The following is a 24363-nucleotide window of genomic DNA, read 5'->3' as shown; positions in this document are numbered from 1 at the left end:
TCTTCCTACGTAACCTCTGTTCTAATACGTCCCTTTCATGGTGCGAGTGTTCAAGACTCGTGATTGGAGGCAATCAGATTTAGTAGTACAATCAGCAACCTTGTTTCAAAAATGATCATTTGCAAGATCTCTGGAATTTCCGGATGCATTGTGAAAACTAGAACCTCTTCCTGAGTGCGATACTCAAATGTTTCTTCTAGACAGAACTCAGTCATGTCATATTTGTTTCTCCACATTGCTTGCATTAGTCAAGTTGAATCTAAGTCGATGTAACACATGTTCTGATTGGACAGAAAAAAGGGAGGTAAATCTGCTGCCATTTTTTTTCGCTAGGGGATTTTATGAGAACCGCGAAATGTGGCCGTATTAGAACAGAGGTTTGTAGGAAGATATGACAAGTAACCTCTGTGGGAAGAGAATGCCCCTTCTGGTCAATGCTCAAAAAAGACAGTCTCTTAAAATTGTAACTCTCTGTAATGGATATGTGGTTTCCATTTCCACACCGTAGATTTTACAAACCATCCAGCTAATTCAAATTTGGCTCACTCATCATCTTCCACAGAAGTGCAAGTGTCCCAGGTGTTTTGACATGAGACATGGTCTGCTAAACTGTATTAATGGCAGATCAGCAAGATGTTATTGAAGATTAGTAGGGTTTACTGACACAGTTAATTGTAACTGGCAAATGAAAACACTGTTTTGGAAGTAAAATGTATGCTTGCTTCGTTTCAACACCAAAGCCTATATGACATGAAAAAGGATCTTCAGTTATGTGGATGATTTTACAGAAAAACAATGTGTTCCGATATTCAGGGTCACATTGTGCCAGACAGACCATGGGGATTATTACGTTTGACCTACTAGCCCCTTGAAAACCAACCAGTCCTATGAACATTATCGAAAATTAATTTTAATTAAATATAACAGAATTGCTGCATTTTAGAGCACAACTTCCACAAGGTGATGGCCTGTGACATGTTGAACCCACATCAAATCAATTGATCGCAGTTTCTGGGACGAATGGCTACTTTTCTTGTACATTGTTCCTGTTTTCAGACATATATAAGCCTCTGCTTTAAGTCATAGAAGTAGGTTAAAATTTGATGTCCCATTAGAGGCGACCCACAGGATCAAGTGGTCAGACTTGCTTGAGTGATGTTATTGTTTCCCAGATTTGAGATTGATGCTCATGGTGTTAATCACTGGATAATCTGGTCCAGACTTGATTATTTTTAGACTGGAATATTGTTGAGTGGAATATTCAAACAACAAACAAAATAAGCCACTGACTCGATGGCAGAAGGGTAACACTGTAGAGATTCTGTATTGAGGTAAGACATCAGCCCGGGTAATGTTCCAGCAAGATATGTGAATTACATGCGTGCACATTTATCAGATTTTAACCCTATATTTGTCCAGAATTCCTTTACAGCCAATTTAGGAAAAAGTAAATTTTCTAAATTTCTTAAATTCTTAACTATAAGTTATTTTAAAACTTGTTTTTAAGTAAAAAGCAAAACATTTACACCTCTTCCTCTATATTAAGTGATAAAACTGTAATGCTAGTATCTGCACATTTTTTTATTTTTGTCAACTTGGGTATTTCTACTGCAAGGAGATGTGGAGTATGTGCAGACATCTCTGGTGACTAAAACGTGATGTACTGGTTTTATTGTGAGATAAGTTATATTGTATTCTGCTAGTATTTTGTTGGTGTTATTTATAACCAATAGTATTTCTAGACACAGTTGCACACAGTTGGTAGCCACATACTCATGAAACCGACTATAGGAACACATGAAAGAACAAGTGTTCCTTTATTCTTTTTCAGGTTTCTTCACAAGGTATGTATTGCACTATGGGTTAATTTTTGGAAGAAAATATAGGAACACTTGTACTTTCATGTGTTCTCTTATTTGTTCCCATGCGTATAAATCATGACACTGCCATGTCTGTATACTGACAGATCCTCTCCTGGCATGATATTTTCTGATGTATATTATCTTTATGTCACATAAAGTTATGTATAAATTATGTATGAACGTGTGGCAAAAATAAAGTGCTATCAATCTTTCTTCTTCCTGTAATTTAACTATGCACCACAGGTGATAGAACCTCCATGGTCTAGTGGACCGGCTGGACAGTGACAGGTCAGAGGTTCAATCTCATGTTTCACCCAAATATACTGGGCAAAAGAAGTTAGGGATATTGTTTTTTTTTTATGATTGGTATTTTGTCAGTGTGTCAAATAGTAAATAGATCATTATTTATAATTTCAAAATTTACACATATCCCCAACTATTTTGGTCAGGTATATGTTAGACCCGTGAAGTCTGGGGTAGAATAGTCCTTCAGCCACCCATGCTTGCCATAAAAGGTGACCATGCTTGTTGTAAGTGGTATCAAATGGGATTGGGTGGTCAGACATGCTGACTTGGTTGACACACAGATTGCACAGATCGATGCTCATGTTGTTGATCACTGGATTGTCTGGTCCAGACTCAATTATTTGCAGACTGCCACCATATAGCTGGAATATGTAAGGTATCCATTTTGAAAAGTGTCTGGTTTGGGCAAACAAGCACTTCAGTGCACATAGTTGCAGCAGTCAACTTCACCTATGCAAGCACGTCGCCAGTCTGCATATTTTGAATTGTTGAACCCCACTTCACCTCACCTTCTCATTTGAGCATGATGCGAGAGTGACAAACTTCAGCATTTCTGATTCTATCCCATCACAATAGCCGTCTGGCATGTCCAAGGGAGGTAAGACATACAACTGTAACTTAAGTGACGTGAAATGTGGTTTAATTTTGCACTTAAGAATCTTTTGATCATATGACGACATGCATGTGTGTGTGTGGCTGCTTGTACTAGCCCAGACTGAACCTGGTTTTATAGTGCAAGCTCACTGAGACACCATGCTGCTGGTAAGCATGAATGTGTCACTCAGACACATTATATTGACTCTGAGCAGAACAGTCATCAATGCTGAGCACCAGGCAACAACCAACAAGTACCACATCTCAACGTCTTTTGGTATGAAGCGGCCACAGTTCGAACCCTCACACACTTGGTAGACACATTGTGTACATATGGGCTCGTGATATTCATCACTGGATTTTCTAAACTTGATTATTTACAGACCGGCCACGTACCTGGATTATTGTTGAGTGTGGTATTAAACAACAAGTAAAAAACAGATCCTATTTACTTGTTTTCTGGCAGGCATCTTCCTCCCTCCATCACAAATTATTTCAAAACAAAACAGAAGCCATAATATTCAAACAGTTCAATTTTTTTATTCATGATTTTGGCAACACATTTTTACAGCTTTTGTCAACTGGAAAATACCATACACTTGGAGAGTCTGGATCAGTTCATAAAGCGAAGTGAACCACACTCTTTTTATAAATGAAAACAATCAAAAAAAACTTTCCAACAAGTTACTGAATATATTATAATAGTATACTCAACTTTAATATAGTGAAGTGGGCAAACCAAGTCATGTGACCAGAAGACGAATACTGAAGGAAGTAACAATACTTGATATGTGACAGCCCTGAATAATGATCATGTGCCCATGTGGGGTTTTTAAGCAATGAAAATGACATCTACTTTTACCCATCAGAAAAATTGTGAATTTTGGTTCTAATCATTCATAAATATGATTAAGGTTGTCATTGAAAAAGTAAAAAAATAATTTAGGGGCACCTTTGCTTTCAGGGAAATAAAATGATATTCAGGTCATCCAACATGAGTGCCATAATTGGCTAGTTGATGGTCACATGACAACCTTTACCCAATCACTGTGCTTGACCATGTATGCTATTGCAGTAATAGCATGATGCTGTGGCAACCTACAGGCCATTGAATAATGGGTAGAATTTCACAGGTTTCCAATAATACTTGTGGAAATCACTTTTTACTGTACTACAACACTGTCAATACTTACATATGTTTTATATTTTCACAAACTATATATAGTATCCCATATATTCAGACAGAGGGAAAATAGGATCACCTGGATGTTGAACATGTCACATGTACCATAAAATACACCAAGTCTCAAAATATATTTTCCTAACAAATATACAAGTCTATCAGCAACTCACAAGACAACAGAATTTTTTTTATTACTGCGGTGTAAACTTTGTATCAAAAAATTATGTTCACAGACAGTAAGAAAAATATAGAATTATATAAGGACTTTACAGAAGGAATTGTATTGCTTTGATTGGAAATTCATTGCACTTAAAACTTACAATCAATGTTGTCAGCAAAATACTGAATAAATTGCACTTTGTCCTTGCACACCATCTGTGACATTCAAAATGGAAAAAAATAATGAATTATTGTTTCTTTTGTTTTCATGATGTTTTCTTCAATACTGGCTTCCAATGAATAAACGAAGAAACAGAATGCTGATCACCTGTGATAATGTTGGCATTAACACCAAAGATGTCTCACAAAGAAGCAAAACAAAAAAAAATATGAAAAGTGAAAGAAATATATTTATTTATCTTCTGACTTCAGTAAATTAGCATTACACTGAATGACGTCAATGTGTAATTCCTCTGAACATTAGTGTCGCTTTGTCTAGCTGATCATCTTACTGTCTACCCTATATAATCGTACCTTACACCACGACTGCCTTCAAATCACATTTTCTGGTACCAGATAATTATCACAGAAATGCTAGCCCTTTCGACTCCAAGGTTTGGGAACTAAGGGAGGTAACTATCCTGTGGGACTCCATGGAAATATTCATGGCTTTTCTCGAATTTTGGAAAGGCTAGGTGGAATCTAATGTGACACAAAATGGTTCATATTCACGAAGAATCGCTGCCAGAGAGGAATATAATGCTCCAAATGTTTGTACTAGATGGGAAACCTCTAATATTGAAGAGATAATAGGGAAAACAAAATATTATAACATATATGAGGTAGCAAACAGTCTCCCTACTACAAGAGAGAATACAGACAAGACTAGGGATTTCATATGTTGATACCATTCCTGTATTCAATCGGATCCTACTTTGACGCGAACTTTACAGAACTCAGCATCTCAAATATCGTTATAACTAGGAGGCCTTGCATAAAGCTTCAAGCCCCAACTGACTAGATTCATCTGTGTCTAACAATAATTGGTTGCAGAAATATGACTTCGAGCCCTTCAGGTAGGTCTAAGGGAGACAACCCTGAGATAAAGGGAAGTAACTCCTATAATGGATGATGGTTAAGCTATGAGTAACTTGAATAATAAATCAACATAGCACTCTGTGGTTGGTTCCAGCACCAAAACTGCATCTCTATAGTAAGACAACAATACACAAACAGAGTCGAGCTGGAACAGCATACACTACAGTCAACACTCCAACACGGACAAAACCCTGATTAGTTGAAGCTAACTCCCACACACATAAGGTAAAATGAAAACAAACGAAACTTCACACAATATGTTCAGTAAATAAACTGCACCAATGGTCAAGCACAGTGCATATTCTTTTTTTTTTCTTTTTTTTTCATCATTTTTTGTCAACCATCATTATCCACATAAATAATGTTTTCATGAGAGCTTCGTATATTCTCACAGATACGGTTGTGCGGTTTGTACAGGCGTACTACACTGCCCTATGTCCCACACTGTCACTGAGCCGAGGTGGAAGCCATCACTTCGTCACTGAATACAGTTTATGTATGGAAGTGCATATAATGCTGGCTTAATTTGGGGGAATATTCAGACCTTGCCTGCTTTCACCCTTTTGTGACATAGTGGCACACAGAAGCATTGTAGGACACTGTATTCACAAGAATTCTTTACACATGGTCCTTCTTATATTTAGCGTATTCCCATTCCACAAACTTCAGTCGATATCCTAAAAAGACACAAAAATTTGAAAAAAATCCAGTTTTTCCAGCAATTTATGAAAGAAATGTTTGTCACCAAATCACTCATATTCTATAATAATCAAATTGGGAAACTTCTGCAAGAGATATATCGAGGAACAATTATCAGATACAGAGAAAAATATTATGTCTCCTGCTGTTTCAAGACTGTATCCAACAAATTATGGCTTTTCAGAATGTTTTCTCCTTATATGTTCCCTTTACACTTTTACAAACATTTCCCAACTTACAAAACACACTTCTCTCATGCTAACTTATGACACATTTTATCGTTAACAAAACAAGAAACTATATTCAACTGGATAGGGCTCCGTCTGACCGAAAATGACAGGCCAGGCTTCTGGTATTGCGATGAAAAACTTAAAGATACAGGACGGCATCTTGACTGGAGGACGAGAAATGTGGCAGCAAATGCTTATCAAGTTCGACTTGGGCGTTCAGTAACACCTTATCCCCTGGTTTCCCAGTACGGAAATCTCGTATCTCCCTCCCCACCCACCCACTGGCGCTGTCATTTTGGGTCAGAGAGAAGCCGATTGGCCTCAGCCATGTAATATCGTGACAAGAAAACAACACCCGCAAACAAGGAAGATAAGTATTGCAAACACAATATTGCATGAAAAGAACAATTATGCTAGGATGAATATTTCAGTACCCTTATTATACTGTCTGTACATACTGTGTGACCAGACTAACAAAAAAAATATTGCGTTTCTTGTCCAAGTTAGTCTACAGTGTCATTCCGTCTATCTGTATGGCCATTTAACATTGTCTGTTGAATACAATATACCTGAACAGTACCCTGACTGGGCTGGCTTCTTGCTGAATGTTGGAATGTATCAATCAGATAGCTATCGGCAATTTGTTGCATTTGGATTAAGAACTGGCTTACAGACTATTTATGATTATATATACCTCTCAAAAGTTGGATAATATGCATGAGTGTTTACAAATGAGTAAGTACTACATATGATAATGATTATGATAATACTCTTTCAAAAGGGAAAAAAAACAAAATCAATTTGGCAAATGGGTAAATGATAATACAAACTCTACAAAATCACTACTGATTGGAGAATAACATCATCACATGAAAATCCACATAAAAAACTAAATTAATGTCATTCTAAATCATCTGTTTAACTATTGACTTCTTTTACAATAAATAAATATCTTTTATGAAAAAGAATATAGAATATATATATAAATTTCATATTCTTCAATGATTTTATAATTTCTTTATAAAAAATCTCTCGTAATCACCTTCTACCAATCTGTCCTTAACGAAAATACATTTCGCTAATTAGTCAATTGTCCAATCAACCAATCAGGTGTTAAGTACATTATTGTTAGCTCAAATTATTGCCTGATCCCAGGCTGGAAAACAGGAGCGAGCAAGCATTCATTAGTAAGGAGCAAATTTAGGTCGCTCTGCTTTCTTCATTGTGTTAGCTGTCACCCCAACCCTCATTTTGGGCATGAGATTTTTTCGATCGGCACTTGCATCCAAAACGCCCATATTTAGGCCTAGCATTGGCACTGGTTTCATCAGCTGACTCAGCGGAATTGCCAAGGGAGCATGGGATTGAACAGAGGTCAAGGATGAGGTTGTTGGGTTCGAGGTCGGGTCAAGGGTCAAGGTCTTATGCATTTCCATGCTGAAGAGAAAAAGGGAGGGAAAAAAGTATTAGACAAAAACACAGTCCACAAACCCACCACTACAAGAACATACATACATTTACATACAATGCCACAAAAATTACTGCCCTGCAAAGACTGTTAATGTGCTAGAGAGGGAGAAGGTTAATTTTGGAAAGTGACGAAGCATTGTTTTTGCGTGTTTGAAAGAATGATAATAAAAATGATGCCAAAGGGCCAGTTCGGCAAGGGACCACATCCACAAAGCAATGCTAAGGCTATCGGAAGCCTAAACTCTAAAGCTACGACAGCAACATGAAAGCAATGTGAAAGTGAATTCTACAGATGGCATGAATTTAATAGAAAGTGTCCAAAGTGTGTACCATGAGGTCTGTAGAGAATAAATGCTGTCGTATAAGGACATTTTATTTTTAGCATCAATGCTAAATTCAGATCTTATTCAGCTCTTGAGATTAGTTTTGTTTCCATGTTAGGAAGTGAAATTTTGATGGGAAAATCCAAAAATCAGTCTTTGCAGAGGGAAATAAATAAAATGTTAGTTGTGACTTTACAAAAATATTGTGTATATTGAAAGAAGTAATGTGCATTTGTATATATCAATAACTAAAAGAGATTCTATATGTATTAAAATTAATATTAATTTGAATATGAAGGATAATCCTGTTCATAGAGCACCCATTCACCATTATGGATTAAGTGATGTAAGAGTATAGCAATCTTTTGTTAACCAGCTGTGACAGGCTATAGGCAAATTTGCGCACAATAAATAAACATAAAATACAGCAAAACACAATGTATATAAACAAAAGAACACATTAAGCTGGGAGGCTTGTAAACCTGCAAAATAAACAATTCATGCTGTAAAATAACAGAAAAAAATATTACCAAAAAACTACAGCAGGGTTTCAAAATACATAAGCTGCTTGTAAACATTTACTCTCAATTTGTCCAAAAATTTCAAAATGCTCAGCCAAAATTATTCTTGATTTTTGCCCAAAGATAAAATGTGTTTTGTTGAACCACTGTGATCAAAAGAATTTCAGACAATTTGAACTTCATTTTTTTCTTTTTTTAAGCAAAGCAGATTTTTTATTTGGTTTTGAAAGGTGTTATGTCTCAGGCAATTAGTAATCCGTTATAACAGAAAGCTTTATAAGAGGTACTGCTTGACAACATTATTATTACATCAGGGCAAAACCATGCAGTCTGATACAAATTAATTGGAAGGCAGCTAAACACTAGTCAGGGAGAGGGAGGAATTCCGAGAGTAGTCGACACAATCAAGTTAGCCCTTATCTAGTAAACCAGACACTTGAGCTTCTATTCTATCTCGGATAAACACTGTTTATGACTGTTTATTCCTATCAGTCCTATTTGTCCACGCATGAGTTTCTGTGGTGATGCAGCCTTGGTCACAATGCATGAAAACACTACAATACGTACAAGACAAATTCACACATGGCACAAGGGAGGCAATCCATTCAACAGCCAAATTATCTCCCCTTGGCAAACTACTTCAAAGGACTTGAATTTCAATATTTGATTTCAAGGTATGGATAGAAAAACACGACAATGATAAATTCAACCTTTATTTCATAATGTGTATATTTCTGGTTTACAACTGTCACGATTGCAGAAATGTGCATCGGACACATATATGAAAAATGTATTTCCATGCGTGCAAAATAGGCCTCAAAAGGTGCATACGACTTGATTGTTGTAAGTGAAAGACATCAATAATAATCTCAATTTGCAATATGCATGCATGACATTGACAGAATTTCTAGATAAAAAAAACCAAAAAAACATTCTCTAAACATGCCTGCAGTGGTGAACAGCTGATCACCCGAGACTCATGCTTCTAACACGTAAATGGTCAGTGAGTTAAACCCCGCCACAGTTCCAAATATGATTTGAGCAATACTCTTTTACTTCCATAATAAGTATAGATACATATATTTAAAAGCACAACAACACTGAGCATGACAAGCTTCATTACAAATTTATCCCATCATCTTGCAAGCAACTGAATCAATTTGCAGAAAATAACACTTTGCATGTAGCAAAATCATTCAACTGAAAATAATTCACAATTCATTCCAAACGTATGAAGATGTTAGCAGAATTGCCCTCATTTTATAGAATTAGCCTACAGACTTTTCACAAATTTGTGAATTATCATTAACAAATATTTCTCATGCACTCTTGTTTTCCCTAAAATGTTCGTCTTTCGAGAACTGAAACAATTACCTTGTGTTTTTGAATGAATCAAGAGTCAATTCTTTTGAATACTTTTATTTTCTAGAAAATGTAATGTGTTTCTCAACAGAACAATATCTGTTCTTTTTGTTCCAAAACATTATTCAGCAGTTGAAACGATAATATATCTCCAGTACAATAAATGTCTCTTTTGATCACATGACAGCTTATCACACTGAAAAAATTCACGTGCTTGCCAGTGAAAGTATGTGGTATTATGTCATCAGAAATAACTTGAGTATTCCATGTTTGAGCAAACAACAAAAAATCACAGAGTTCTCCATACTGAGTCAATAGTTTACATTAAACTCCAATAAATATGCACAGTCACTACAAGTATATACATTCACAACAGAACACATCCACATCATATTTATATAAATATGTAGTAACTTGATCAAGTCCATTTTTGGTTAAAAGTGCCTGCTTACAAGACAAAAAAATTAAAAACAAAAAATAAATATGTAAATAAGTTACAAATACAAGCTTTAAAAAAAATATACACCAACATAAAAAAGTCTGAAACTACCAAAAAAAACCAACAACAGCAGTTTCACAAGTAGTCACAATAAGACATTTCAGCATGCAGTGGAGAGCTAGACATGGCCTGAACTACGAAAGCAGAAAACACCACGATCAACAACCAAATGGGCATGTCTGCCTATGAACTACTGAGGCAGCTTATGCAGTATAGCCTGCGTATAGCTGGTGCGTCGTACACGGTGTACACAGCTAGGGAGCAAGTTTAGTGCTGGATCACATGTACTCAACATTCACCTATGGCCGGTGGAATAGAAGCAATATGAAGTCTGTACCAACCTTGTGTTGATGAGGTATTGCGCCAGGCCAATTGTTTCTGGCGCTCCCGAGATCGTCACTTTCCGATCCGCAGATCCTTCTTCTGCATTGGAAATTTTAATGGTAGCACCCGACAGTTGCCTGTAAGTAAGGAAGTGGTGTCATGCTTTGTTCTGTGGACTGTGGAGACGGCTCATAAGTAGGAGGTCTATATTGCAGCTATTGGTATTTTCTGGTTGCCTGTTATTCTAGGAGGTCTATATTGCAGATATTGGTATTACCTGGTAGCCTGTTAATCTAGGAGGTCTATATTGCAGCTGTTGGTATTATCTGGTTGCCTGTTAATCTAGGAGGTCTATATTGCAGCTGTTGGTATTATCTGGTTGCCTGTTAATCTAGGAGGTCTATATTGCAGCTGTTGGTATTATCTGGTTGCCTGTTAATCTAGGAGGTCTATATTGCAGATATTGGAATTATCTGGTTGCCTGTTAATCTAGGAGGTCTATATTGCAGATATTGGAATTATCTGGTTGCCTGTTAATCTAGGAGGTCAATACTGCAGCTGTTGGTATTATCTGGTTGCCTGTTGATCTAAGAGGTAAATATTGCAGCTATTGGTATTATCTGGTTACCTGTTAATCTAGGAGGTCTATATTGCAGATATTGGAATTATCTGGTTGCCTGTTAATCTAGGAGGTCAATACTGCAGCTGTTGGTATTATCTGGTTACCTGTTAATCTAGGAGGTCTATATTGCAGCTGTTGGTATTATCTGGTTGCCTGTTGATCTAAGAGGTAAATATTGCAGCTATTGGTATTATCTGGTTACCTGTTAATCTAGGAGGTCTATATTGCAGATATTGGTATTATCTGGTTGCCTGTTAATCTAGGAGGTCTATATTGCAGCTGTTGGTATTATCTGGTTACCTGTTAATCTAGGAGGTCTATATTGCAGCTGTTGGTATTATCTGGTTGCCTGTTGATCTAAGAGGTAAATATTGCAGCTATTGGTATTATCTGGTTGGGTGTTGAACTAGGAGGTGTATATTGCAGCTATTCAAATTGTCTGGTTCCCTGTTAATCTAAGAGGTAAATATTGCAGCTATTGGTATTATCTAGTTGGGTGTTGAACTAGGAGGTGTATATTGCAGCTATTCAAATTGTCTGGTTCCCTGTTAATCTAAGAGGTAAATATTGCAGCTATTGGTATTATCTAGTCGGGTGTTGAACTGTAGGTCAATACTGCAGCTGTTGGTATTATCTGGTCGGGTGTGAAACTAGGAGGTCCATATTGCAGCTATTGGAATTATTTGGTTTGCCTGTTAAACAGTGGGTGAGGTAGGTTTGTTATGCCTTTAATAATTTTCGAGTCATATCATGGTGAGGAACACCAGAAATAGACTTCACGTGTATGTGGAAAACTGAACCTGGATTTTCGATGCACATTAACCACTTGGCTACCAAGCAGTGAGTTCGGTTCCGGGCTACACTGACAGTGTTTCTGCTATATAGAAAATCCTCACTTCTCCCATATACTGAGATCCTAGTGATTGATATCATGAGCATCAACCCACATAGGATATGATGATGATGTGTATCAACCAGGTCTGAAGTGTGGCTGCAGACAAACTAAGGTACATTCCTCAAAGTGATCGTAGTGCTAAGATAATCATAATCACTACAACATAGACTTATGACAGTCATGGCGCTATGATCACTTTGTGGAACAGGTCCCAATACCTTGACTTACGACAGTCATAGCACTACGATCACTTTGTGGAACAGGTCCCATACCTTGACTTATGACGATCACTTTGTGGAACAGGTCCCAATACCTTAACATGATCTATGGTCACCAGTCGTCATATGTATTATGCATTAACTACAAAATGATTAAAAAGGCCTGAGTATAGATACTGAAGCATTGCACCAATACCATATGTTACAAAAGCATAGCAACACTGAGGTACACATTACAACATATGGGGAAGTTCTCCTTAAGCATGGGGAAGGCCCTTTATGGGAACATGCACTGTTTACACAATATATAGATGAGTGATATTTAGACGCGAGGTGATATTTAGAACTTTACCTAATCTCATTTATTTTCTGTCCTCCTCGGCCAATGATACAACCAATGAGATCGTTGGGAATTGTCATCTCATGCGTCTGTTGATTGTTTGGTACTGCTGCGGTGTTGTTGGGCCGTGCGAAGTGGAGCGTTGTTAACCCTGAACATCATCAATGGAACCATGAGGCAACATTGTTAAATATATACACATTCATAAGATCATAAACAAACTATTAAATTAGGCCAGACCAATTTTGTTTCTTGTTTTACTATTTCTTGATTTTTGTCCTCAGAAATCCTTAAGATAGGATGGGAAAACAAAAACAAAAAAAATTTAAACCACCAATCAAGTAACATTCCTGCGAAATACTCAAAGTATTTTACTTTGGGCAATTTATGAAGTGTATATGGGGCAAAAAAAACAATAACAAAATATTTTACTTGTAAATTTACATTTTTGGCCAATAATTTTTTGAGCGTGTAAAATTCTTTTTTCTATCTTGTACTTGAAAAAATACGGCAGGCGGATCCGTAAAACAAGAAACAAAATTGGTCTGGCCTCCTTGTCAAGAATATATGTATTTCACTGAAATCCTAGATTGTGTTACAGAGTTGAGATTTTTGCCACCTTTAATTTCAGCAATATTTTTCATCAATAGCATGGCATTGGACAACAAGAATGATCCTCAGAATTGATGCCAAAGAGGAAAATCAAACCAAGGTCTTTGGCGTTACTACTTAACAATCCCACAACCCTTGAAATGTTATCAGGTAATATACAGAGATGCTATATATTGTAAATTTGGATTTACACCACTTTCTGCAATATTCCAGCAAAATAGTGACTAAATGAATTCACGTTTACACCATGTTTAGCAACATTCCATCATTACTACTGCAGGGGGACACCAGGTGTGGGCTTCGCACACCATGTCTTTAGTATCCAACAACATAGACAGGGTATAGGTTTCAAACACAGTCCTGAGACAAGAACTGAACCCAGGTCTTAGGTGTAACAAGCAAACACTTTACACATTCAAATTATTCCTGCACTATAAATACTGAATACTACACCTTCCTAAATGACAGTAATTTCTAAATTTCCTTTCGTCATAAAAATCAAGCACTAGTCCATACAATAATAACATTATATTCATGGTACAAAAAAATCAAGAAGAGATTTCCTTGTGTTGTTTCTCACCGTTCATAGCCATGCATCCTCCCGGCAGCACTGTCTGGGCTGTGGGAATCATGGGCACAGGATGGGCCATCGCCATGTGCTGTCCCGCCAGTTTGTTCATCTGAGAATTATAGTCAATCTGCTTGGCTTTATTAATCGGTTTCTATCAACCATGAGTACTGCAAAGCTTAAAACTACTTCAAGCATTCTTGAAAAGCATTTAGACATTGGTGTAGTAATACAAGACAAATCTTATGGATAACACCCTAAATATTTTTTTTAGAAGCCCAGAAATGTGAAAAATATTTCAAGACCTTGTTACCCATAACATTTGTCTTCTATTACTTCAAACAGTAACTATGTAATTCAATAAAACATCAAGCCCCAAAAGAAAGATGGACACCACAAAACTTCAAAGAATACATAAAAACATAAATATATGTTAACAAATTTGATGACAGGCACTTCAGATCAATTTTCTACAAATAAAAACAATTTTACAAAAATACATATAAAGAAGTGAACAATCAGTGGTGAGTGTTATATCAAAACTGTATTAGTAAACTAACAATGCTCTGTAACATCACAGACAATGCCACACAGAAACAGTCAGCATGCAGATCAGTAACGCTACCACTAATAGTTACAGGTACCAAAATACTCAAGGTGAGAATTATGCAACTATACAATATTAGAGTAATATACTACAGCGATTTTTTAAAAAAATAATAAAAAAAGAATCTCTGAATCCTAAAATTTTATTCAGTTTTGATAAATATTCATATTTCTTATTCCATCAGTTGACACACTGAAAGTGGGGGGACACGCCTACATTGATCTATTTTTCTATATCTATCATACACAATATAGTAAACGGAGACAATAGTCAGCTTGTCTCTAGTCTTAATGGCAGAAAACAATCAACAATCCTCATGGATAGTTTGGGTCTTGGAACAACTTTTGGTCTTTTTCTTGCACTTAATTAACATATGCATGCAACTTGATAAAAAGAAACGAAATGATATTGACATTTCTTGATTGAGACACAGGGGAGTCTGACTAAAGTCTCCTATACTGGCACTAAATGACTGGATTATAAAAATAATAAAAGCCATGTACCATCTGTGGAGCAGTCTTTGGCGCACCAAACATATCCACGACATTTTGATATCCTACCTGTGGCCGGACTCCTCTCGTTAAAGGGGGGCACTTTAATTAACAAACAAAAATTGGAGTAAATTTGCATTCTTGTTAAAAAGCACACAAAGCATGCACACATTTGCCATGTACTCCTGGACATATTAAAAACATGCAATTAAAAAAAATTACTAATTACAAAAAGTCTAATATTCTGGATGCCAGGCAACCAATTGTGATATATGTCTAGATATGGATCATTCAGGCTACAAGCCATTTGAGAAAACGTTGTTTCTTTTTTCAGGTAAATTACAATTAAATTATGACAACATTTTAAAAATTAACAATAAACAATATGTTTCTTTTTTTATAATTTTCACTTTTCTAAGTTCATCCAGATAGAGACTGATCAAGCAATTATACAATTACACAATGCATCCTTTTTTCATTTCAGACCATTAGAAGTCTTAATTATTTAAATAATGTATGACATGCATGAAAACATAATGCTTAACACAAAATGTCCAAATTATTTTCTAAATGTTCATGCTTCTTTTCTGTGCCCAAAAATACAAAATGAGACTTAAAATCATGACTTGACATGAAACATTCATTAACAAGCACTCACGAAACATTTATTTTGATAGATGTCGTACATAGCTACCACAAGGACAAAAAGTCTTGGCAACATTGCCAGGTTGGAAGCAGTGAACACTTGCTTGTAGTCCTGCATATTTAGAGTTATTTCCCTTTGTCCAACTTGACTGATGAATTATGAAACTTTGCACTCACTGACATTACAAATCTTTCAAAACCTCATTACATGTCACCTTTAAAAAGTATTGTTATTTGTTTGTGGTATGAGATTAAAACATTCACAATGCTTTTTAGTATGGTGTAATTCTGTGAGGACCATCACAGAGCATCTTCCATTTTGTGAAAGTCAGTCTAGTTTGAATTAACCAATAAATATTTATAACAAAGTATTTTTGCAATAAAGAGCTGATTTCCAGAGTCTCTAAATATGTCATGCTTTAAAAAAAAACAAAACACGCACACAAAAATTATGCAATCAATGGCCAAACATTTTTGATAAAACACCTTTTCATATTTCATTTTTGAAAAATAGAAGTGAAAAATAATCCCATTCATTAAGTGTAGGTCAAAATTTGTGAGCTCAACGAGAACCTCTTTCAGAAACGGTATTGAAATAAACTTCGACTTTCACGAGAGGAAGCTGATTGGTCAGGTCCCCCGATCCATGTGACGCATATAACAGTGCTGCAGTTAAGGCGGCAAGTGGAGGGGTGGGCCACAGGTTAAGCTTAAGGGAGAGGAGAGGCTAGTGGTTGGTGGCTGGTCTCACTTACCTCTGGGCTGGGCACAGGGGCCAACTGGTTCTGCACTGTGTATGCCTGGCCCCCAGCGAAGATGACAGGCGACACTACAGGTTTTGGACGGTAGGGGATATTGGCGCCCTTAGGAGGGGACTGTGAGGAAAGAAATGGAAGAGAGAAGTGGTTAAGACGGAGGTATAACAAGGTGACAGAGAGAAGCTACATAGACACCGACGATCAGCACGATGACACAGGGTCAGGCAGACCTGATCAAGGCTCAGACGGACGGTTGAAGGACATGTTCTCAGTGACAGGGAGAGGCTAGCCTGGGCTCCGCCCCGGACACTGAAATAAGCAGAAACGCCACTTCTTGTACAGACAGAGTCAAGAATTGCACAAACTGTAACACAAAACTAAACAGTTCTCCAATCACAACGCTAACAATGAAATGGCCTTGACATTGGTTCTGTAAAACCGTTAATTACTCCATCACGCTTTCAAATGTCATGTCATGTTTTGAAATGTACTTTTATATTTCAGTGGGTTTTACATTCATGGATACTTTCACAAACAAAATAAGAATACATGCAATTCCTGAAACACAAGCATATCACTTTTTCTGTCATGCATGTGTTCAGCTAAGGCTGCTAACTCCCGTTCATGTCTAAGTGAGAACCTGAAACAAGGCAGTAACCCGTTACAGTAATGAAGTGCTATTGCGTATTCTATCTACCATGGAAAGCACCACTAAATTCACAAGTTTTACATTTTCAGATAGGGGTGGTTGGGTAGCCAAAAGGTTAAAGCGTTTGCTGGAGACGCTGATGACCCTGGTTCTTTTCCCCCAATGGTGACAATGTGTGAAGCTCATTTTTGGTGTACCCTGTTATGATATTGCTGGAATATTGCTAAAAGCGGTGCAAAACCACACTCACTCACTCACTCACTTACTCACTCACTCACACAGACAGACAGACATGCATCGGAAGTGGTGTCAGGGATAATTGTTCAAGAGTGCGGGAGATACACCAGCAGGTATGGAAGGAGCTGACATCCAAGCAACATCTGAAGTCATGTCTCCTTGAGTAAGTGTACAGACAGCAACGAGTGTGCTCTCACAAGTATTTCAAATACCAACAGTTGCTACACAACCTGAGAGGCTCTCGTGCCTCGGGTTCCAACAGCTTTCAAACACATGCCTTGGGCCAATTTCATTCTAAATGTGTAAAATAAATATCTCTTCACCATAGTCGTTGTTTACCCATCACAAGCAGGACTAAGTGGCATTTACTGAGCTCCAGCGAAAATACAACAGCTTTCTCAGTATTTCCGACAGCCGTCATACCTGCCTATTTTCACCTACTACTCCCCACCCAACTACTCCCAAAGATTCAACACAAGAGCTGTGTTCTGCACATTACATGTAAAAGTGGTTCTCATTTTTAGACAGGCGGTAGTTTGAGTTAAAAACAGATGCTTCAATTGTAAGGAATACAGAAGTTAATCCTGGGCATATTTTTCCAAAATGTTCACATGCATGCAAGAACTGCTGGCGTAACATTTAATGTTCCTTCGCTGATCAAAGGTAGGTTGTAGGAGGGCTCAGGATTTAGAAGCCATGATGAAACAATTCTGTCGAAAGCAGCTGGTGAGGCAGACAGAAGGTCCAAGAGGGTTGCTTTCATGCCACATCGAGGCTTGCATTCGGTTCAGGGGATGCAGGAACATCTAGAAAGGAGTTTTTCTTTGACATTTTACGAAAAGCAAATTTGCTTTGGCACTGATAGTGTCTATTGCACATCTATCTGAGCAGAACTGTTAAAGAGTACAGCAAAGAAACCTGCAGATTAGGGGTGAAAATATCCTCTTCTACTCAGGTAGCGATCTGGTATGTTGTGTCATTCCGCAAGCTGACGTAAAAGATTCAGTGCAATCCGGTCAGGTGTGTAAGTGACGTCAAATACCAGGTGCACAACTCCCACAACACGCACAACTTCGTCCTTGATATATGATGTCAGCACATAACCTTCTTTTTTGTTTGGAAGAAGTCTTGAAGAAGCTCCAAAGCCGACTGCATATTGTACATGCAGATATCATTTTATTATTTTTTCACTGGCGCTCATTAATTGAAATTATATTCTACCTAATACTTTTTCAAAGGTTATGACTAAGAAATAAAGATTTTTCTGTCAGGAAGATTATTTCTCGCATTTCATGATTTTTAGCTTTTCTGGGTTGTTGAGTATGTCTGTTTGTTCACGTCTCCACAGCATGCATTCATTGCCAGACTGGTTCAGCTCATCATGTACAAGTAGCTCAGCTCAGCATCTCTGCAACAGCTGTTCCTGAAGGATACACTGCTCCCAAGATTTGACAATATGCATATCTAGTTATCACTCAGCAAGGTAAACTTGGGTCCCCCTTAGGTGGGCAACATATGCACAACAGCTTGTCTTCACACTCACATTAGAACAGTCATCAGGCAGTCACATGCCGAAGAAAGAAAATATATGTGACAAGTCAACCTTGAAGCTGGAACATCACATATTTCAAGACTGTTACATTTCAAACAAGCTACTGTGTGAGTGAGTGAGTTTGGTTTAGCACTGATTTTGAACAGGATTCCAGCTAAATCACAAACTGACAGTGAGTGAGTGAGTTTGGTTTATGCCATTTTTAGCAATATTTCAGCAATATCATAACGCGGACACCAGAAATGGGCTTCACACACTGTGCCCATGTAGAGAATCGAACCTGTGTCCTCAAGTCATGACGAGCCCCACCAGCAGGCCACCCCACCGCCCCAACAGTGAAAGAAATACAAGACAAGTGTAAATATCTTAAACATTAGGATTTTCAGACAAGAGTCAGGAAGCATGAAAACATTCTCAGGGGCAGGAAGTGGATAATGCTCTTAGAAGAGTTGCTATATTTTAGACATCAGGATTGGGCTTCACACATTCTATCCCTTGTGGGGAATCAAACCCTGGTCTTCCCTGTTACGAGTCAACACTTTAACCACCAGCCTACCTCAACCAGACAGCTTGAGAGAGGCAAACCTGAAGTGATACAGGTCCTGAAGGTAAAACTGCCCAAACTAGACATACAATCAGGGATAACTGGGGTTTCAAACAATAGACATTTTTGTCCTGCCCAAGTGACACGACTCCTCTCGGTAAATACCAGCACTCTTGACAACAGGGCCACCCAGCTATACTAAAGCTTTCTAGCTAAACCATCTCCATCATTAACACAAACATACAACTAAGATGTACCACATTTCAGCTTCTAGAGTGTATTGTATTTCACTAATTACAAGCAGGGCAATCCAAGTCATGATGGTCATACACATCTGCTTACACAGATATGGCGGTATCCCTACAAAACTATACGGCCGTTAGTGCCATGATCAAAAGACTTCCTCTAAGGAGAAAATTGCCTCAATTAAGTGTACAGAAACAATGTAAGACCAGACAGTCAAGGTATTTTCTTTCTTGTTCTAGAAAACTAAACAGCATCCACATGCTGGGATCAACTTGCTCTTGAGAGTAACAATGTCGGACCTACGACCATTTAAAAAAGGTAGGGGATATTCCATTTTGTGGGCATAACACTAGCCAAAGACAATGCATATGGGAAAAAGTAATACTGTAAATCACGAAATTTTTGCGTCATGATATTTTTGCGAGTGGCGACCAACAGATGTTTTTACGTCACGATATTTTTGTGACTTGCCTAATTCTCGAAACATAGTTCAGTTTGACAGTTTCAAAGCTTACTTGCATCTGAAAGTTTTATCTGAAGTAAATCCAATCATATAATAAAGTTTGCTGCTAACCTTGACCACCATTCTGTGGAGTACTTCCGCATGTATGCAATCAGTGATGTTTTCCTAAAAACAACACTTGCTGCACAGGTCAGATAAGCTTAAAACAGTTCAAAGGGATTAAATTAAATGGAATGACTCTTATAAAATGGCACTGATGAAGGACCAGTTTAGTCAGTGTCCACGAAGCTGTTGATCTCCACATAAGTGTCATGAAACCTATCCACACCCGCTGAGATGGTCTCTGCCTTTCAAACAGTCTCTAAGAAATGTGTGTTGCGTGGTTGGCGCCTGTCTGGACTATTGGACGTACTGATTTAGTGACTTTTGTTCAGGTATCCATTGTTTGACATATGACACGTGAGTACAAGTAATTAGTCATTCTTCTCATTGTTGTCATTGCTTAATATACGTATTGTCTAGATCTATTGTTAATTATATGAACTGGTGAATAATAAAGCGAAGATAGGACAGGTTGTTTGCTGACTACTCACTGATTTCTACCAGCAAATTGCATCATGATATTTTTGCGAGCTCAAGTCATTCGTAATTTTCGCAAAAATATCATGCTCACAAAAATTTAATGATTTACAGTATACATCCATACAGATAAAACATTTCAAAGGAATGGAATATATTGTCACATTTTCCCTTAATTTTTCTTCATCATCTGTTTCCTCCATTTTTATCAGATCAGTCTCATAAATCCTTTTTTAAATGGCATATTTTATCAGGACAAGAGACACCAATAATGGTTACACACATGTACAAATGGGACTAAAACCTTGACCTCGTGGGCAAAGCATAACCACTGGGCCACTCCATCAACACCTTATGATTCAAACTGACCCAACGGTGAGGAGTTTGGGTATTGTGTTGGACATGAATCCATTCAGGGGCGTGGCCAAGTACAGGGTCAAGGGCTACTCCGCTGAAATGGTCAAAGCCTCTGATGTTCTTGTATTCAAGTTTGTCAGAATAATCTAGTCATTACCACAAATATAATTTCCCCTTTGGTTCGAGAGCAGTTAGGATATGGCTGGGATCCGTAATCAGTGATAACAACGATCAATGATTGCATTAAGGAATAACAATAGAGTTTAATGAATTGCTAGCACTAATGAAGACCTAATGAGATAGTGACTATTTGGAAGGAAATAAGGCTGTGATTGACTGGTCCGGAGCATGGAGCCTCTGCTGGGGACACAATAGATTGAGTGATGATGAACTCGCAGATGACATTATTTACATGCAACTGTGGATAATCCACATACGCAGAAGGCAGAACTACTAAAAGAAGATGTTTTTTTTATATTAATCACGCTCACAAAATACAAAATGTTCTGTCTGTTTCAATGTTCAAAAGATTTTAACCATGGTTCTTTCTGCTTAAATCATGCCTCATTTCTCCTTGCCATCCTGAAATCACTGCTCTGGCATTCCTCAATACAGGATTCCTCACAAGCTTATAGGTGTGTTTCAACTATTTCATAGTTGGCAACTTTCCTGAATCTAAATTTATGTCCCACCTACAATGTTATTAATCTTTTACATGACGAGCTTTGCAAAGCGAACACCTCTCCATCTTCTGACCCATCTTTGATCCAAATCATCATTAGAGAGTTTTTCCCCATATGTACTGAGCGACACTGGCAGCATATGTCTGCAAAACCAGGAGATGCTCGGGGATTCCTGGTGGAGACAGAGTCTTTGCCTCCACCAATAGCCAGCAACATGAGCCAGTGAATTAGCAGTTTCTATTCACTTAAGGATGTAGCACTTCCTTCATCAGAGAGCCTGCAATATGTTTCTTAAGACATCACAGGTCCCCTGATATGTATTAGAGTAAGATTATCCCCTGGCTACAAGGTATTTGGCCAAATGATCATAAAAAAGTATCCAGTCTGATCCATTAAGATAACCCTGTTCCACATTAGCTACTTCTCTGTGCAAAGAATCTACACAGGATCTTGTCAGCGTTTAACAACCATTTGAAATACGATGAAAACATTTGTTAACATATCAATGTCCTGTATCAAGATCTATACCAGCTGTGAGAATGGAAACTAGAGAGCTATTTCGTTGTCTAAGGAATTCAGGCACGCTCTAGTCGCCATTTTGCACTTATTGGAAATGTATTAATCACCTTGAAGTATTTGTAGACATCTTCATGTGTAGCATATAGATGTATGGAATGTGATGGTGATGTGAGATGAGGACTGCTTGAAGTTCCCCAGATGGTAGCTTCTGTTAGAATGCCCTGCAGGCAGGACAGCCTTACTCTAACATTTGTGGGCTTATACCTCAGGCAACAGGACAGATTCATGCTAGCATCTGTGGATTGAATCCTTGAGCAAGTCACAGCCCCATGCTAACATCTGTGAGGTGAATCACTGAGCACAGCAGAGGCCTACAAAAACATCTGTGGGTTGAACCCTAGGGCACAGGCCAGACCTACACTAACATGTATATGACTTGAATCCTAGGGCACAGGACAGACCCACACTAGCATCTGTGGGTTGAATCCTAGGGCACAGGACATATCCACGTTAACATCTGTGGTTTGGATCCAAGGATGCAGCAGGATGCACTCACCCTGAAAGCTTGAACCAGTTGTGTTTCTGGTGTATTTCCCAAGGCCATGGCCACTATATGTATATATATATATATATAATTGAAAACCTGCTAATGAGACTGACCAACATCCTCTCAAATTCACATTGTGCCATCTGTCCACAAATACACGACCATAAAACCCACTTGAATCTGTACAGCTTATCTTGATGAACATAGCAAAGCAAGCAGTTGACCATGCATGCCTTTGCAGAGCACAGGGTGCCACACAATGGTGACAGACTAGTGAGGAACAAAGAGTTTGGACGACTCACCTCCAACATGATGCCGCAAATGTTGCGGATGCACTGTGTGATGGCGTCCGCAGTGCCGGATATGGTGACAGCCCGCTCCGTGGAGTTGGGCAGCATCTCACTAGCTACTTGTATGGATGCACCTGTAGACTGAAAACAAAGACATACCAGGGTTAAATTTCACGTTAAATCCATATATTTTATAAAAATCGCTTAAACTATGCAAGACCAAAACCAAAACATTCTTAAAATCAAGACATACTCCAAATAGAAAATGTAAATATCAATAAAACATAAATTATTTATACCATACAGCAAATTCTGTTGCTGATAGGACACAAGCTTCTGAAGAATTCAGAATTCGGTCAACAATTAATTCAATCTGATGGCTGGTGCCACCAAACCATGGATTATATGACCATAACCAACAGGATGAAGTCGCAGATTTCTATGTGCCATGAAGGCATCATCTCAACCCTCTTTATGTGATTTCAGCTTTATGGGACAATCATGTATATATATTTGTTGTAAATGTACACCAACAGTTGCTGGAAATGTGACAGATACTACACAGTTTGAGAGTTTCATATGAGATTCTGACATCAAAGAGTCATAACCTCCAACATCAGACAGATTTACACCAAGACTATCTGTCCATGTAGTTTTATTGATGTTGGTGTTATATGTGTTGGAAAAGTACTCAGTATGTACCAATGAAAGTGCTAGTTCAATCAGTGATGGGCATGAATATTCTCTGATCTTCAGACAGACACCAGTACACGAAACCATGTAATACTTATTTTAACATGCTGTATGAAGTTTACCATTTGCCATCATGTTTCCATATAATCCTCAATGACGAACATTAGTCAGATTCCAGAAAGGATCCTGTGAGGCAGAGTGAGTGAGTGAGTTTAGTTTTAAGCCGCTTTAACCAATATTCCATCAATATCATGACGAGGACAACAGACATGGGTTTCACATCAGTGTACCTATGTTGGGAATCGAACCCGGGGCTTCAGTGCGACAAGGGAAAGCTGTAACCACCTGGCTACCCTCAATCATCTCAGTAGAGAAATGATTATCAGTTTGAATTGTCTTACTGCTGTAAATTTAACCCAGAACATAGAAATCTCAAAACAAATCAGAGCTACATTTACAACCATCAAAGAAATGACATTTTTTCAGGATCAGCGTAAAACTAGCATTTTCAAGAATGATTGCTGACATTTATGAAACCTCAAGCTCCCCTGCTCTGTAATACTCCTTCATCTTTACCAGGACGTTTATAGATTTGTGATCATTTTCTCTCTTCTCAAA

General features: G+C 37.8%; 1 protein-coding gene across 23 annotated transcripts in view; it reads right to left on the bottom strand.

The window, feature by feature from the left end:
* Window positions 1–3282: 3282 nt before the first annotated feature.
* The window catches only part of LOC137298154 (poly(rC)-binding protein 3-like), a 351152-nt gene continuing 330071 nt past the window's right edge, over window positions 3283–24363 (bottom strand). For 5 of the 23 annotated variants that reach the window (XM_067830277.1, XM_067830278.1, XM_067830276.1 and 2 more), the window contains 7 exons: window positions 23065–23193; window positions 16384–16503; window positions 14996–15085; window positions 13898–14015; window positions 12718–12856; window positions 10648–10767; window positions 3283–5879 (listed from right to left, as the gene is read on the bottom strand). In XM_067830277.1, the coding sequence (XP_067686378.1) occupies window positions 5843–5879; window positions 10648–10767; window positions 12718–12856; window positions 13898–14015; window positions 14996–15085; window positions 16384–16503; window positions 23065–23193 (753 nt within the window). In that variant the 3' untranslated portion in view covers window positions 3283–5842. Of the gene's footprint in view, window positions 5880–6116; window positions 7569–8301; window positions 8407–10647; window positions 10768–12717; window positions 12857–13897; window positions 14016–14995; window positions 15086–16383; window positions 16504–23064; window positions 23194–24363 lie in introns of those variants that run through there. The other 18 variants (XM_067830285.1, XM_067830284.1, XM_067830283.1 and 15 more) reach the window with 6 other exon arrangements.

Source organism: Haliotis asinina, chromosome 10, assembly GCF_037392515.1.
Source record: "Haliotis asinina isolate JCU_RB_2024 chromosome 10, JCU_Hal_asi_v2, whole genome shotgun sequence".
Lineage (NCBI taxonomy): Eukaryota > Metazoa > Mollusca > Gastropoda > Lepetellida > Haliotidae > Haliotis > Haliotis asinina.
This window is presented reverse-complemented; position numbering and strand designations above follow the sequence as displayed.